The sequence below is a fragment of the Sander lucioperca genome, chromosome 12 (assembly GCF_008315115.2).
Source record: "Sander lucioperca isolate FBNREF2018 chromosome 12, SLUC_FBN_1.2, whole genome shotgun sequence".
Taxonomy (NCBI): Eukaryota; Metazoa; Chordata; class Actinopteri; order Perciformes; family Percidae; genus Sander; species Sander lucioperca.
Genome location: NC_050184.1, coordinates 26603322 through 26620690, shown reverse-complemented (window position 1 = coordinate 26620690; position 17369 = coordinate 26603322). Strand labels below are relative to the sequence as shown.

The 17369-nt window shown below is 41.1% G+C and overlaps 1 protein-coding gene across 4 annotated transcripts; it reads left to right on the top strand.

The window, feature by feature from the left end:
- The first annotated feature begins 15 nt into the window (after positions 1–15).
- Positions 16–15961, top strand: LOC116062027 (DDB1- and CUL4-associated factor 1). Of its 4 annotated transcripts, none has more exons than XM_031316469.2 (25): positions 16–229; positions 967–1087; positions 1197–1273; positions 1388–1461; positions 1557–1670; positions 2494–2631; positions 2836–3432; positions 3801–3902; positions 3996–4154; positions 5186–5365; positions 5560–5769; positions 5934–6103; positions 6359–6483; positions 6878–7113; positions 7773–8845; positions 8953–9151; positions 9456–9538; positions 9998–10082; positions 10189–10422; positions 10869–10962; positions 11448–11552; positions 11746–11819; positions 11925–12020; positions 12878–13151; positions 14540–15961. In XM_031316469.2, the coding sequence occupies exons 2-25, from the start codon at positions 975–977 to the stop codon at positions 14593–14595; spliced, it is 4668 nt and encodes a 1555-aa protein (XP_031172329.1). In that variant the 5' UTR covers positions 16–229; positions 967–974; the 3' UTR covers positions 14596–15961. The 4 variants fall into 4 exon arrangements, with proteins under 4 accessions (XP_031172329.1, XP_035864036.1, XP_031172328.1 ...); XM_036008143.1 differs by having other exon boundaries at positions 36–234; positions 12881–13151; XM_031316468.2 differs by having other exon boundaries at positions 36–234.
- The last annotated feature ends 1408 nt before the right edge of the window (positions 15962–17369 follow it).

The following is a 17369-nucleotide window of genomic DNA, read 5'->3' as shown; positions in this document are numbered from 1 at the left end:
CGTCATTAAAAGTGGACTGTCGCCTGTGCAATGACGTGAGGAACGTGTTCGCCATAATGATAATAAACCGTGAACACAAAGCTACAATAAAGCTAATTAAGCATTGGCTGTGAAACTGTGATCGATACGTGGATATTCACCTAGGCGCAATCAAGTTTGGACTGATATCGGTGAATACAAGTCCTGGTAAATTTGGTAAAAACGAAGAAGAACTGAGCGGAACAACGAGGTAAAGTAAGCATGCTAGCTAACTAGCCAGGTTTACCTGTGATGCTGCTAGCTGCAGTGCTAGGCTACATGTACAGGCAGGTTCCGTTGGTTCGAGTATGATTTCATCTCACACAATACGCTGTACATGTCTGAAAAGCTCCGACATAATGCAAACTATAGTACTTGAATTCAAAAGTGGCCATTTTAAAGAGTGTCGCTAGCGAGCTGAGTGTATACGCTTCCTTGTTTAGCCACAGTCTAGCTAGCCAAACACTGCAACAGGCAGAGTCTGAGTTTGCTGCCCCCTGGTACAGTGAGTATCGGCTATAAGTGAATGTAGAACAAGCAGTTTGTGCAGGTGTTTGTGCAGATATTTTAGTTCCGCATTAAACCAGACATTCTGCTAACATATTTGAATATATATGCTAACTTGAAAAGTAACTGCGTGTTTGACAGTTTCAGTCCCTGGAGGGCAGCTGCACCTGCACACTCCGCTGTTTGACGTTAGTGAAGCGATGGAGCAAATCTGCTTTTTTTGTTCTCCTGATTTTAGCGACAGATATCATCTGACTGCAATCATGCTTTTCATGTATGTGTGTCTCGGACGGTGGTGTTTTTTGACTTTTTAAGATTATAGTTTACGACACACACCAGCACACTTTGTTATTATCCCCTGAAGTAGCAGATAAGTGGACTAAATTGTAAAGTGTATTGTTAATTAAATGAATACATATTAAGTGCCTGCCACCCTGACAGGCTGCGCTATGGCGTCGGCATCTGCCAGTGTGGACTCCAAGGCAGAGCTGACTACTCTACTGGAACAGTGGGAGAGGGAGCAACAAGGCAGCACACAGGAGCTAGTTAACATCATCACCAAGTAAGTAGTTTAGTGAAAGTCTTTATGATAAGTTCGTTAGTTCCACAAGGTGTGATTAGGAGGGTGTGACTTAAACATGGTATATGTATTGATGTGCTGTTACTTTCAGAATTTCAGAGCTTGTTGAGAAAGAGACAGAGGAATACCACAAAGCGGACCCAGACCCTTTTGATGACCGACACCCTGGTATGAAAAAGAAAAGAAAAAAAGAAAGAAAGAAAGAAAAAGATCACATTAATAAAGGATTACTGGAGATTTGAATATTGTTTATATTTTTGACATTTCCCTCTTGGCCACTAGGGAGAGCTGATCCAGAATGCGTGTTAGGGCACCTTCTCAAGATCCTGTTCAAGAATGATGACTTTATGAACACCGTAAGAATGGATAGATTGTTTGGATGCAAAATAAGGGGTAATTTTTAGCATCTAAATCAGAAGGTGATTTCTTTTTTTTTTTATTCCCTTTGTAGCTGGTGAATAGCTATGTGATGACCAGCAGAGAATTTTCCCTCAATGCAGCAGCTTGTCGCCTGCTTCAGAACATAATGCCTGGATTGGAGACAGCTGTGGTCTTTCAGGAAAAGGTGGGTTATTTCTGAGTTCATGATAAGATAATAGCATTTAGTTTTTTCTCTGTTCACTTGTTCAAACAATGTGTTTTGTTGATTTTAGCTGTCATGTTACCCTGTTATGTTCTTGTAGTTTTCCAGATGCATATCCAACATCCTTTGTTTAGTGATTAAAGGTACATTTAGTAATACATGTTTACCCGCCTTCTACTGGTGACAGTGTTTAGCATGCAAACATAAATAATAAAAGTCGACCATCACAAAAACAAAGAGGAAGCTGCATAAAAAGTGAATGGTTATCATTTTGACTTGAGAAGATGATCTCTGTGATGCCACTCAGACAAACTGGTTCCTTTGGTATTAAAGCTGTTGAAAATGTAATATGGGCAGAAGGTAAAGGCAAAGGTAAAGGGTAGAAAAGTAATATTTGAAAGCCAAATCATCACAGAGTCAATGGTACTGAACAACAATCTCATCAAATGTAGATAACCAGAGACATCAGTTGATGTCTAAAAATGTAAATTTTGTTTGTGGAGTCACAGTCCAGCTTGCAAGTTAGTTACACTTTGACTACTGCTCTGTGAGGACATAGATAAACTGTCACCCCACTCACCTTTTTAAAGTCTTTTAAAGGTTCATTTGAAAAAGTTAACATAAACAGAAAACCTACAGTATCAATACTTTTTATTTAGAACTACACATGGAATTGTGATGGAAGCCATCAAAAATGAGAACAAGTTGAAGAAAATACAGTACTCAACATTTTTTCTGATTTAAGATTCATTCTTGTTTCTATACCTACAGTATTTGACCATTCTCCTGTGTTTGTTCTTCTCAGGAGGGCATAGTTGAAAGGCTGTTTAAGTGGGCTCAGGAGGCCGAGCAGCCCCTCAGAATATATGCCACAGGCTTGTTGGCCGGTGCTATGGAGAACCAGGACATTGCAGCAAACTACAGGGAGGAGAACTCTGTTTTGGTCAGTAGGGGATTCTGCTGTCTCAAATGTCAGTCTTATTTTAATGAATAATGTGAAAGTACATAGTGATAGACAATGTATTACAACAACTGATAGAACTGTGTTATCCCACAAAGCTTTAGACCAGTTTGCTCATCATCACTCATGAGGTGATTTGAAGTAGCAACTTTCCATCAACTTGTTTTTCATGCCTCACATTGACAGGTGCCTTTGATGCTGCATAGGTTGCGTGAGCTTCAGGATAAGGATGCTGAGAATAAAAGGGAAATCAAACGGCCCAGCCCCAGGAAGACTTTGAGTGAGCCTTTGCTACCTTTAGATGAGGAGACTGTTGACGGAGGCTTTGAAGAGAAGCCCTTCACACCGGGGAGAAACGGCGCTGAAAGGGAAGGGACAGGGCCAGGGGAGGGTGGTGAAATTCCCTTCTCAACCCTCGAGCCTGAAAACGAGCTTTCGTTCCTTCTCAACTCCCCTCATAAGACCAGCAGCCGTGCCAACTCGGCTGTTAAAACCATGATGAAGCCCATGTCTGCCCCAGGTTCACTGACAGACCAAGGCATGTCTGATGGCAGCAGTTACCTAAAAAGGAAGGCAGAGAGGGAGAGCGGCAGGACCTTAAAACAAAAGATAAATTTCTCTTTGCCAGACCCAGACAGGAACTTTAGTGAGCTTTCCAACAGCAGCTGGTCTGAGATGAGCCCCTGGGTGATTGGCAACAACTATCATCTGTACCCTCTGACCCCAGAAATCGAACAGAGGCTCATCCTGCAGTATCTCACACCTCTGGGAGAGTATCAGGAGGTTTGTCCATTACCATCAGCCTGCACAGTGTATAGTAAAATGGCTTCTTTTGCAGCATGTAGATGTGCTGTGTTTATCACTTTACGCAAGTTATGCATTTCCCTTGTCTTGTCACAGACTTACCAGTAGATGTCAGTCTTCCTTAATTATGATTAAAGAAATGATTGTGTTCTGTTCTAATACTATGATAGAGTAATTTTGAAGGGTCACATCATGCATTTTTTAATTTATACAGGAAATTGTTAAAGACTAACAGGCTTTTTTTATGTTTCACTTTGGTTCCAGCAACTATCCATTCACATGGTTCCATAGTTACACCAGTTTACATGATATGTGTTTTCAATGCCCATTCCTCCTCCTTCCTGCAGCTGCTGGCAGTGTTCATGCAGATGGGAGCTCGTGAGCTGCTCATGCATTATATGGATCTAAAGCAGACCAATGATGTGCAGCTCACCTTTGAGGCTCTCAAGGTAAACACTGTCTCCCCTAGTTTGCCCTCCATGGTGGCGAAACACGAGGTCAAGCTCTTCTGACTTATTTTCTACTTTTCTCTCTTCACGCAGTACCTGGCTTCTCTGTTGCTGCACAAGAAGTTTGCTGCAGAGTTTGTGGCTCATGGAGGAGTTCAGAAGTTGCTGGAAATCCCCAGGCCATCTATGGCTGCTACTGGAGTTTCTCTGTGCCTCTACTACCTTGCCTATAACCAGGACGCCATGGAAAGGGTACAAAACAGACACACATCATGCAAATAGATACACAATGAAATCTGGAATATTGCCATGATTGTGCCAGTTTTATCTTGCAGTTTTGTATTTTAGTACTGTACGTGCCCGAGGAAAGATGTTGGAGCTTTGCAATGTGTCATTATTTTGCGTTGTGATAACATATATTGTCTGGAATTTAGATAATGGTAATATTGTGATATATCGCAAAAGTACCAGGCAGGGTTTTTCCTGGCTCCGAATGGGCCTTTGGGGGGTGACTACACATGACATGGTAGGTCCGTGTACAGTAAAGGCTATGAGTCTGTGTTACCTTATTTGACAGAAATCTATGCATTTACTCGTTATTTCTGATAATTTGATAAACAAAAATGCCTATTATTCTTAAGCAAATAAAACCCGAATGAACAAAACTGGTTAAAAAAAATAATATTTACATAAATCACCGGGAGAGTCCGGTACAGCCTGACTCTGGAGATAAAACTGAGATTAGCTCTCATATTCAAGTTTATGTTCTGCTTGTTCAACGTTGTTTGGTTAAATTTAAATTAACCTTCCTCCATTAAATTTCCTTTAGAGAGGATTTGAATCTGAATTCTATATTTATTCTCAATTGTTATCATTTTGTTGCTGGTGATTTTCCTTTGGGGATGGGTAAAATCTCTTTGGGAGGCGCCAAAACTCCTCTATGCAGGAAAAACGCTGCCTAGCCTGCTTTACAATTTAGTGATACAATTATGAGCTTGTCCATCTGTTCTATTTTAGTTAAATAACCACCAAATTCCTCAAACATTTCTTGTGCACAAATGTGTTGTACTATATACAGCAAAGGTTTTGGTCACTTTGGGCTACATCTCTGCATGAAAAGTGCTTTACAATTAAGGTTATTAAAAATATCATATATTCATTCAGAAAATCATCTTGACATTAATATTAAGGTATTTGCTGAAAACTGATACTAGATTTGATCAGTATTGCATAGCTCTAGTAGTGGTGCACATTTATATTCATAGGTGTTCATTCCTCCCAAGGTGTGCATGTTGCCCCACTCCATCCTGTCAGATGTGGTTGGTTACACGCTGTGGCTGCTGGAATGCTCACATGCATCCGGCTGCTGCCACGCCACCATGTTCTTCTCCATCTCCTTCTCTTTCCGTGCCGTCCTGGAGCTCTTCGACAGGCAGGACGGGCTCCGACGCCTCGTCAATCTGGTAGGGCAGACCAGCAGTCCGCTGCATGTGATCCTCACAGTAACCATGTAAACGTAACCATCTGTATCATTCACAGAAAATACCATATTTTTCAAGAAAAAGATAAACCAAGCAGTCAAATCAGTATCACAACATAACAACTGATGCTGATGGTGTAGGTGTACTTATGTTTGATATGAACTGACTGTTTACAGATTAGCACACTGGAGATCCTGAACCCTGAGGACCAGGGAGCACTGCTGAGTGATGATGAGATTTTCTCCAGCAGGCAGACGGCCAAGCACACCTGCATGGCCCTGCGCCGGTACTTTGAGGCCCACCTGGCGATCAAGGTAGAGCAGGTGAAGCAATCCCTGCAGCGCACAGAGGGGGGTGCCCCCATTCACTCCCAACCATACTATAAGGTACACAGAGGACAAAGGATAAGTGAGATTGATATTTCTGGAAAATGTAAACATTTTAAAATGTATCCTACAAATATGTTTAGTTGCTGTGTTTATGCTTTAGCTGTAAAAGAAATGCAGGAGTTTGTGTTCCTGTACTGATTATTTGTGTTCTCGTTCTCCAGGCAGTCAGCTATACCCGTGAACAGGTGGTGGAAATGATGGAGTTTCTGATAGAGTATGGTCCACTCAGACTGTACTGGGAACCAGCAGAGGTCTTTCACAAGCTGTCATGTGTTCAGCTCCTCCTGCAGCTCATTTCCATTGCCTGTGACTGGAGAACCTACTATGGCAGGTATGGACCAGGCAGTTGTTCTCCATTTCTTCTTGCTTCATCTATTGCCTTTTCCTTTTTAAATTTTTTTTTTTTTTTTTTTTTTTTTTTTTACAAAAGAGCATTTCTCACTTCTATTTATTCAGTGACATGTGATGTGTTACATGGTGATATAATGATTTGATAATATTATACAGTACCAGTTAACTTGAATGGTAAAGCGTGTCCAAACTTTTGACTGGTACTGTAAAATGATGAATATTTCTTTCCTTGTAGGAGCGATACAGTGCGTTATGCTCTCGACATCTTGAGCATCCTCACAGTAGTCCCAAAGACCCAGCTGTTGTTGTCTGAGGCTGTTGCTGTGCTTGATGAGGGAGGATCCACTGTTTCGACTGTTGGTAGGTGTTGTCATAGCGTGATTCTACACAAGTTTTGTATTTTATATAAATCAAAAATGTAAAATTCCTTATATACAGCCAATAGTTACTAACACATGTATGTTTGGTTAGCAGCTGTAATTTTACATTTGTCCATAGTGCACTGATTCAGCGTCTCATAAGATCTCTTGCATGGTGTAGGCATGAAGTTGAGTAGTTGCTTTTTGGAAATGTAGTGCAGTTAAATTAAAATTATGATCACTCTCCACTGAATGTAATAATATGCAGTAGCTTTGTATTTCTATATTTGTTTATTTCATACAACCTGTGCCGAGTTCTGCTGAGAGATGGCGCAACTCCAAGTATTATTTTTGTGAAATGTTTTGTCTATTTGATTGTTTGTTTTTCCCCTCAGGAATTAGTATAGTCCTGGCAGTGGCAGAGGGAGAGGTCTTTGTAAATGATGCCGAGATTCAGAAGTCAGCTCTGCAGGTCGTCATCAACTGCGTCTGTGCTCCAGACAAACGCATGTCCAGCATTGGCAAGTTCATCGCAGGCACCCCCCGTCGCCGCCTGCCTCAGCAGACCAAAGCCAGCGAGAGTGTGCTCACTAAGATGTGGAATGTGGTGCAGTCCAACAATGGCATCAAGGTAGAGTTAACTTATACCATCAAGGCCTTTTTTAAGGCTGTACTTTACTTCTTTTTTTTTTTTTAAACATTGAGAAAAGGTGATCTCAAAGTCTTTTTAGTCATTCTATAAGACAGTGTTTAAAGTTGTGGCAGTGTGTGCATCATGACAGCTAACTGGACTGTATTTATATATTGCCTTTATCTTGGGAACCGTGCACACTTTTTAAACACACACACACACACACACACACACACAGTGGAGCTGCCATGCAGTTGGGACATTGCAGAAGGAAAACTGGCCAGGCATTATGACATGCTATTTTTTTTTTTTTTGCTGTGGCATCAATAGAAATCAACTTACCTTGCATAACAATTTTAGCTTTGACACACATTTTGCCATTAAATCCAATTTTGTATTAAAGTTTATTTAACAGATAGATACCACTTGGTCAGGGATGTCGTTATTGTTAAGTTGTGTGCTGCCTGAGCAAAGAATTGTGGGGCAGCAGTTTTTTCTTAGCATTTAGAGAATGTTTCCACCTCTTGTCATGGCTGCTACTTAGACACTACTAGGTCAGTTCACTCAGTTGGGAGCCCTTCTAAAAACAAAACCTTGAAAATATGCCCTCTTTTCTGTCAGCCATTGTTTTTCACTTACATCCTGCGTCTGTCGTGTAGGTGCTGTTGTCCCTGCTGACGGTAAAGATGCCCATTACAGATGCAGATCAGATCCGAGCTCTGGCCTGTAAGGCTCTGGTGGGTCTGTCTCGCTCCAGCTCCGTCAGACAGATTATCAGCAAGCTGCCTTTGTTCAGCAGCGGACACATCCAGCAGCTCATGAAGGAGCCTGTGCTTCAGGACAAACGCAGCGAACATGTCAAGTTCTGTAAGTTTGCAGCTGAGCTGATAGAAAGGATCTCTGGGAAACCGTTGATGATCGGTACGGACGTGTCTTTGGCGTGGCTACAAAGGGCCAGTGTGGTAGCTCAGTCCAGGATCTCCTTTCCTGAGAAAGAGCTACTGCTGCTTATCAGGAACCATCTTGTGGCCAAAGGCCTTCATGACACCGCCATCACACTCACCAAGGAGGCAGATCTCCCGATGGCATGTCTGTCTCATTCTACACATTCAACTTCTGCTTTCCCTCCTGTCGCTCCTCCCCCACCTGCCTCCCCTGTTGCTACTCTACCCCGCACCCCACGGCTGGCCAATGGTGTTGGGTCAAGACTCGGAAACCATCCCTCTCATTCATCCACCCCAGGATCTAGCAATTTACAAACACGTCCCTCTACATCACAACCCACTGTGTCTTCTACTGCTTTCCCCTCAACGTCTGTCCCAATCTGTAGCAATGGCTCACCACTAATTGGACGAATCATTTTCTCTCGTGAACGGCTAGCGGCGTGTGGTACGGTGAGTTGCAAGAAACCTCGGGTGCTGAGGCAGAAGTCTGACCATGGGGCCTTTAGCCAGAGTCCAGCCATGAAGAAGCAGTTTGACAGGCACCTTCCCTCCCCCCCTGCATTAGACAGCATCATCACAGAGTACCTGAGGGAACAGCATGCACGCTGTAAGAACCCTGTGGCAACATGCCCGCCTTTCTCTCTCTTCACCCCCCATCAATGCCCTGAGCCCAAACAGAGACGCCAAGCACCCATCAACTTCACATCCCGACACACACGGAGGGTTATATATCCTAAATATGGAGGAGTGGATGGAGGCTGCTTTGACAGACATCTCATCTTCAGCAGGTAGGTGGCTTTGCTAGACTCATGTTTCCTTCCTTGGAACACAACGTGGGACTACTTGACCGTCCTCAACAACTATTTCTCCACATTCTTTATTTTCCATTTCCCAGGTTCCGTCCCATCTCCGTGTTCAGGGAGGCAGACGAGGATGAGAGTGGGTTCATGTGTTGTGCCTTCTCAGCTCGCGAGCGGTTCCTGATGCTCGGGACGTGCACAGGGCAGCTCAAACTCTACAATGTGTTTACAGGCCAGGAGGAAGCCAGCTACAGCTGTCACAGTTCAGCCATCACTCACCTGGAGCCCTCACGGGTTCGTAGAGAAAGCTACTAGAATATCAACAATTGTGCGCTATGCCTTGCTGTTGTTGCAGAATGTATTCTTACTTATTTTCTTATGTGTAAGATATTCAAAGCTCCCTCTACTTGTAAATGTGGTTTGCAAATGTTGTCTACTTTGATGTCCAGCAGTTAAACTTTCTGGTTTTCAATGAGCAAGAAGGAGTAGATGTGATGAAACCATATTAGATACACATTATCATTCCAAGCAGAGTATGTTTATATGTCGTAAAACACATATGGAGGAGATATTTAATCATCACATTTTGCGTTTTCAGGATGGCTCTTTGCTCTTAACGTCAGCCTCTTGGAGTTACCCTCTGTCTGCACTGTGGGGCATGAAGTCAGTCTTCATCATGAAGTAAGTGATGTTTGCATAAAAGACTAAACCCATATTTTTTTACCAGCTACATTCAAAATCTTAGAAATTGAAACATTTGCAATGCAATGTACAACATGAATGCTGTCTTACCATAGACTATAGATCAACAACTCAATTAAGCCTGTCTGTGAACCCACTACCTCCATGTATGTGGTCCCTTTCTGCCCTATGTTACAGCAGCTTTATGTTGTCAAAAAAGGGAGCTGACCAAAGGAGATGACATGCTGTTTAATTATGCACACTAACAGCCTGAGTGCTGCAGTCTTCAGTTCATGGAACACAAACACTTGGCATCATTAATCCGTACAGTTTAGCCAAGGCAATACTGGGACTTTGGATCTTTTAAGCAATTATAAGTTTTAAACTACTCGGCTTTTATACTCACACTGGCTCCATGTTTTTGATTAAATGTTGAAATGTTGTTCTCGTTGTTGTCAGGCATTCTTTTCTGGGTGACCATTATGTGGAATTCAGTAAGCTTTCACAAGATCGTGTCATTGGGACTAAGGAACATATAGCAAGGGTACGTATGTCAGCATTATTTAAACATGATGATATGAAATGATAAATACAGAAAAACATTACCCATCAATGGTGAAGGCTAACATTCAGGCTTTCTCTTTTGCTAGATTTATGACATCCAGACAGGTCAGGTAACTCTGACTCTAAACAACCCAGACCTGGCTAATAACTACAAGAGGAACTGTGCCACCTTCAACCCAACAGATGACCTGGTGCTGAATGACGGCGTGCTGTGGGATGTGCGCACGGCTCAAGCCATCCACAAGTTTGACAAGTTCAATATGAACATCAGCGGTGTGTTCCATCCCAACGGCCTGGAGGTCATTGTAAACACAGAAATTGTATCCTTGAGATTTAAATAAGATACAGAGAGTACATAAATATCAGTTTTTATAATATGGGACCTTTTAAAGTAATGGTTTTGAAGAAAAGAAAATGGCTCTATAGTTATTTTGATGGGTGCGCGACATCACCATATGGTGAAAATATGTTGGAGCATTTGTGAAACTTGTATACGGTCTTTTTTAATTAATTGCTAAAAAATTCTAATTAAGTGATTGAATTATTGTGGTCGACCTGGATAGTTTGAAGTGTTTAAATTTGTAGTCACTTAAATGATGGCATGACTGTTGAGCTTTTCTTTCACTGCTTAACATTAAATATTTATTGCACTGAAAATTGATTTCATAACCCAGGGGATGGTTGTAATCGCTGTGTAATTAAATTTCTAGCAGATTTAGTTGATACAAATGAAAAATAATGTCATGGTCCTTAGTTGGAGTTTTAGTGGGATCTGCGTACCTTCCACCTCCTCCACACCGTTCCCGCTCTGGACCAGTGCAGAATAGTCTTCAACAACAACGGCACTGTCATCTATGGAGGTAAATACAGAAGCCACTGCATGATAGGTGATCAGGTAGAGCATTTGGCATCAAGCCTGCAACTGGCTCCACAGTCAATGCAAGTGTGTGAAAAGTGTGTTTGAGTGAAAGGCTGGTAATTATGAAGCAAAGTGAGTGTGTGTTTGTAGAGCAGTGTGAACAGAGCCTGTAGAGGTGTGTGTGTGTGTGTGTGTGTGTGTGTGTGTGTGTGTGTGTGTGTGTGTGTGTGTGTGTGTGTGTGTGTGTGTGTGTGTGTGTGTGTGTGTGTGCGCGCGCTTGATACCACCGTCACTCCGAGCCATATGGGCAGAAGGACTGGCAACAGAGAGAACCAGCTGGTTCACGGCACCTCACAGTAAGAGCCATTGGCGTGCCGTAATGGCTCTGCTCATACAACGACCACTTGGACCTCTCGAGAGCCCGAACCACAGCTAACCACAGTTTTTATTTACTCTATCTCATACTGTGGCCCTTTGGTTTTGCAGCAATGTTGCAGGCTGACGATGAAGACGACATGATGGAGATGCAGATGAAAAGTCCATTTGGTTCATCGTTCAGGACCTTTAATGCCACGGACTACAAACCAATCGGTAAGGTGTCCTGCCCTCACCTCAATTTAATTGATCTTTTCTCTTAAGTATTTCATTATAATTAAGGGGGTTTTATGGAGATACTATTTTTGTCCCACGTGCGAGTATATATTGTTCACTGTAGTAGTTGGTAATCATGTTATTTTAGTGTAATATTTTCAGAAATTGAATTCTGACTCTGTTCTCTTCCCAGCCACTATTGATGTCAAGAGGAATATATTTGACCTTTGCACTGATACCAAAGACTGCTACCTAGCTGTGATTGAGGTAAATTCTTGTCATAATGCGGCTTTAGAAATTTGGGATAATTAATTTGTCTTTGTAAATATATAAAACAATTTAATTTCCTTTTTCTTCCTGCCTGTCCCGTAGAACCAAGACTCTGTAAACACTGACACAGTGTGCAGACTATATGAAGTTGGCCGGCAGAGACTTGCAGAGGAAGAGGAGGAGGATGAGGATGATCAGGTTTTAACTTTGTTCTTTTATTCGGATACTGCTGTACCTCTTTGGTTCCTTTAGGCAGCTACAAAAATGAATTGTAATTGACCTTTTTTATGCCTCCACGCAGGCAACAGCTGTGGCCGGAGGCATTATGTTTTTGGGTTGTCCGTCTCATTCTTGTGAACGTGATATCTCAAGACCCCTTGGAGGGAATATCTTCAAATTTGGCAAAAACATCCATTTAAACTCAAGGATCAACTGATTAGATTTTAGAGATTAAAGATGAAGGCCACTGTGACCTTACGTCTGTCCCATTCTCATGAACGTGATATCTCAGTAACGCCTTAGGCAATGTCTTCAAATTTGGCATAAATGTCCACAAATGAACTGATTAGATTTTGGTAGTCAAAGAATGCAGTTTTGGTCATAGCTCAAAAATGTCTATGCTAATTATGACAATTTCATACACATGTCTAATAGGATAAAATGATGAAGTGACGACATTTTATATCCCAAAGGTCAATTTCACTGTGATATCATAATGTTGCAAAAACACTTTTTTTTTTTAAACACTTTAACTCAGGAATAGAAGCCGAGACATTTGGTTGGATACTGAATTGGTAACACTACTCTTGGGTGCCCACCTTGAAACTGTGGTGGTGATTGTATAGATCTTGTGTACTGCTGTTTTGAAGATGTTTGTGAAGCATCCATGTTTTGCCAAAAAATACACTTAATACCTTTTTATTATATTGCTTCAAATTCTTCACTACACATATTATGTAAGTCAGGACAGACATGGATGTAAACTGCAACTTGACTGGTTGGCGGAGGCATACAACCGCAAGGCGGTAATTCTAGTTTTGTCATCTGTGCACCAGGAGGATGACGATCAGGAGGAAGATGATGACGATGATGAAGATTCAGACGACGACGTCGATACAGATCCCCTTATCGCTGAGCTAGAGAATGAGAACGGCGGAGAGGATGAGGACGACGAAGAGGAGGATGATGGAAATGATGAATTCTCTCCCTCTGATGAAGAGGTGGCACGCATTCTCGAAGAGGATGTTGACGTTGGGGACGAGGATGACGAGGATGACAATGACGAGGATGACTCTGATAATGACGACGTCGATCTGGATGGCGACAATGGTATGTAGCGCTTCAAGTGAACTTTGTGTGCGGCGTCTACAGGTTCTTATAGAGTCTTGCAATGTTTAAGCCTTTAAAATGTCCCAAATACATATTTTTTGCCTTCCGTTATTAATTTCCACATTGTTTATTTTACTTTTGTTTTGAGTTGTCTAAGTTGTGTTCATCGTACCTGAATAACCATGTTAGCTTGATTTCACTGTAGATGATTTGACACAAGTGAGGATTTTTCAGCTCCTCAAAGCTGGCTTAAGGTTTGTCTGCAGATGTTGTCAAAGCAACAAGTCCTTAAGCCCAAATCTACAAAAGAGCAGGCTTAAACCCCATACAGAAAGTCAGACAAAAATGACTCCTTTCCTTAGAGGGATGATGGGTTTAAGATGAAGACCTAAGCTATACCTTTTTTGATCCCCAAAGGGGAAATTGGGAAATTATCACTATTTCATTTTCACTTATTAATTTTCACAATTAAGAGACGAATGGATATATATATATATATATATATATATATATATATATATACACACACACACACACATTAAAATATACAACAAAATAAAATAGGTGCCCAACAAAAAGGAATACATCAATTCAATTAAAACGTTCTGACTTTAAAAGACAGAACCAGGAACCATGATGTTTAACTGTGACAATATGATGAGGTTTTGTCATCTGCCCTAACCATCAACAGTGCAATTTATGTAATTGCATCATATGTACAGACCCCATTCATATGTATTAAAACAACAAACACTTTAAACTGGAATAGGTTTATATGCTAAAGGTAAATTATTTGGATACCAAACACTACTGAATCTTGGCTATAAGTGTGAAAACTACAAACTTTTTTGAAGAGCACAGTTTAGAGCAAAATAATTCCAGAAACAACAATGCAAGAACTCATGTCCATGGATCTGTTGCCCAAGTGCATGCTGGGAGGCTTCACAACACACCAACCTCTCTCAGCCAATTATGTTGATCATGGTTTCAACTTTCATGTTGCCTTTACTATATTTCAAAATAACACTGCACTGATATTGAATCTGTTATACTGGATGAGAATTAACAGGATCCTTTAGCCTGAAATGAACATGTTAGCCTGGATAAGGTAAGCAACATTTGAAGAATGGGGCCCTGATCTGCAGTCTCCACTAAGTGAAACAACAAGGCTAATGTTTAGTCCAGTTTCTGTGTTTTCATGCATGTCTGGTCACTCTGAGGAAATGTTCTTTCCTCGTGGAATTTAAAAATGCTGTCTTGGTTTATTACAGAGAACGACAGAGAAAGCATGAACTTGAGAGAAAAAAATGGACGTAGTGCTCGTTCACATTTTTTTTTGTCTTTATCCCCACATTTTCTAAATCTGTTTTTGTCTACACCACAAACAGACAGCTCCGACAACTCTGACCTGGAGGATGACATCATCTTATCCCTGAATGAGTGAGGAGCCACTGGCGTCTGGGACCGTGGAACAACATGTCAAGACTTCTGCCTCATAGACATTGGAACTGCAGAACAGGAGGCAAGAAAAGAGGATAATATCAGCAGACAAGGTGGGAGATAACTTTGGAGCACTGCCAGTTTGAAACAGTAGGTGTCTGCACTCTGAGTGACAAGACCAAGGAAGAACAATCTCATAAAGGAGGTGAAAAACCAATGCACACAAATTGACTGGTGGGCAAAAATGATTGTATACGAAATAGTTTTATAAAAGAAATGGTGGGCTTGATGATGAGAGAAATTGCCAGTGTGTAGATGCAGTGAAGACAAGTTTTATATTTTATCACATTTACGGCTTTTAAGTGAGCGTCTTCATTTGATATTGATCCACTCACTTTGTAAGCCTCTGTTTGGTATCAGATTAGTGTTTGTAGGGGAAAAGGCTTACATTGTAGCCTTGTGGGTCTGCATTTGGGTGGCAAAGTATACAATGCTTTCCCAAGCTTGTATTTTGCCAGATCGCCTGGAATAATCACCAGAAAGTAATAAAGCATTGAATTAGGCAGGTGATGTAATGCACAAACTTGTTGCTGATGGTTCATTAAGCGTCAAACCCACCTTCAGGTTTCACTTTCACCATAAACCAATGGCCAAAATGCCACACACAGCAGTGCCATCCATGAACGTCTGCTTCTGATTTCATTACGTAAGTAGAGAGATTAAATCAGCTTGGCTCTCATGTCTTGCTGAAGAAACCATAACTAGTGTGGACACTGTAACAACACTGTTGACACACCTGCTCACTGTCTGCACATGACAGCCATATAGAGGCTTCTACAGCTTTCTACAATTGTGACATTTTACAAACCTTTATTGAGCCATGCAAGGATTTGGCTTTAGTGGATGTTTCCTAAAAAGATTACAGGGCTTTGTGCTGTTGATAACAGCATACATCCAATCATACAGTGAAAATAATCTTATGTTAGAAAACTGAGGATTTATCACAGTGACTTTGGTTCAGGACGGATACTATAGTAAACCTCATCCCTTGGAATAAAATCGATCTTGTTAAATATTGAAAGAGAGCTTACATTGAAACATTGGAAATAAAAGATGGTGGTTTCTCTGAGTGGAGTGACAGGGGGCTTCAAACTCAACATTGTGAAAGCAAATGCCTTTCACTTGCACACTTTTTGAAAGCAGTGCAAACATGGATTTTCTTTCTCGTTTTTTGCCTTGTATCTGTTCATTTTACCTGTTTTCTTTCCTATAAGAAGACTTTGATGTTGAATTTCTTGAGACAGTTTATGTACAGCTTGTATGTATCTAAAAGTATTTTTACTATAAATAAAGCCGCAAAATTAGCTTTATGTGTGCTTCTTTAATATAATAGTAACAATAAGTGTGAATGATGCTCGCAGGCAGTAGACATTTATTAAGCTGTCATAGCGGATGTGTTGTATTTTGGGTTTTTACAAGAAAATGTTTACATGCTTTAATGTTCAAGAAAACCCTTTTATTTTCATACTGCCCATGGCTGCTGCACCTATATTCACCCTATGTCTCAGACACTGTTGTAGCACCTGTCTCTTTAAGCCCCCTCCCAAAAAAAAGCCCATTCTGCTCTGATTGGTCAGCATTTCCGGGTCTTCCGGGTCTTCCGCGTCTGTGCTCTCGGTGTCTTTGTACTGTCCTTTGCAGGCGGGAGACTGACTGTAATGGAAAATAGCAGTACTTTTTACCGTGAAAAATCACCAATAAAGGCTAAACCAAAAACGCCACAATCGAACATTTTTCTGCAGGAATCTGATCCGAAATTGGGGAGAAATGAACAACATCTGCAACCAAGATTACAGGTTTCTCTGACATTAGCATGTGGCTAGATGTATCGTGCCTGGAGCAGATGACCATATATAGAAATCTGTCACAAGCTTACTTCAGTTTGAGCAACAGTAGAAAAAACGTTGGAAGCAGAGTGTTCAGAACGGTCTGGAACCTGAGGTGGTTGCTCACAGGGATCATCTTTATGTACGTTTACCGCATTATTTGAAACTTGCGTCACGTTTAATATGAACACCTGACACTGTAACATTATACATATATGATAGGAAAAAAAGGTAAAAGCACAATAGGTCCCCTTTAAACATGTGGCTCTTTTAAAAGGAAGAAAGCAAGAGAGCATGCTGAAACATGCGGCAATATCAAGGTCTAATTCACACACAAACTTGATCATTATATCGGGTCCCTGCAAGCAAGGAGCTCCTAAAGGGAACTTTTAAGTAAATCGTTTGAACTGTAGGGAACTTCGGCTTGATAGATCTCAGGCGATCTTTACTGATGGTCTCACAGCAAGCTCCTTCTTAATAACCAAAGGAAAGTATTGTTTGTGTTTGTGTGTGACTTGCTGTGTTGTGCATCCTATCTTTGTTTGATTTATTGTGCTGTACTCAGGTCTCTCTTGCAAAACAGATCCACCTCGTTAGATAAAGGTTATGATAATCTGTTACAGATTACAATTTCCCATGCTGCTTTTAAGTGAGAGACACTATGCAGGAAATAGAGCTAAGAGACAACCTGCAAAGGAAAGTGTGCACTTGCATTAAGAATGATAAGCTGAAGTTTAGATATTTATTTCATTCATATATTAGTTTAAGTAATCTTTATTGCCCTTAACATGTCTTAATGCCTCACATTTTTCATAAAGTGACACTACTCATGTCTCTTGATTATTGAATTGTACATGCAGGATTTGCCGCAAAATCTTCCTGTGGCCTCCCT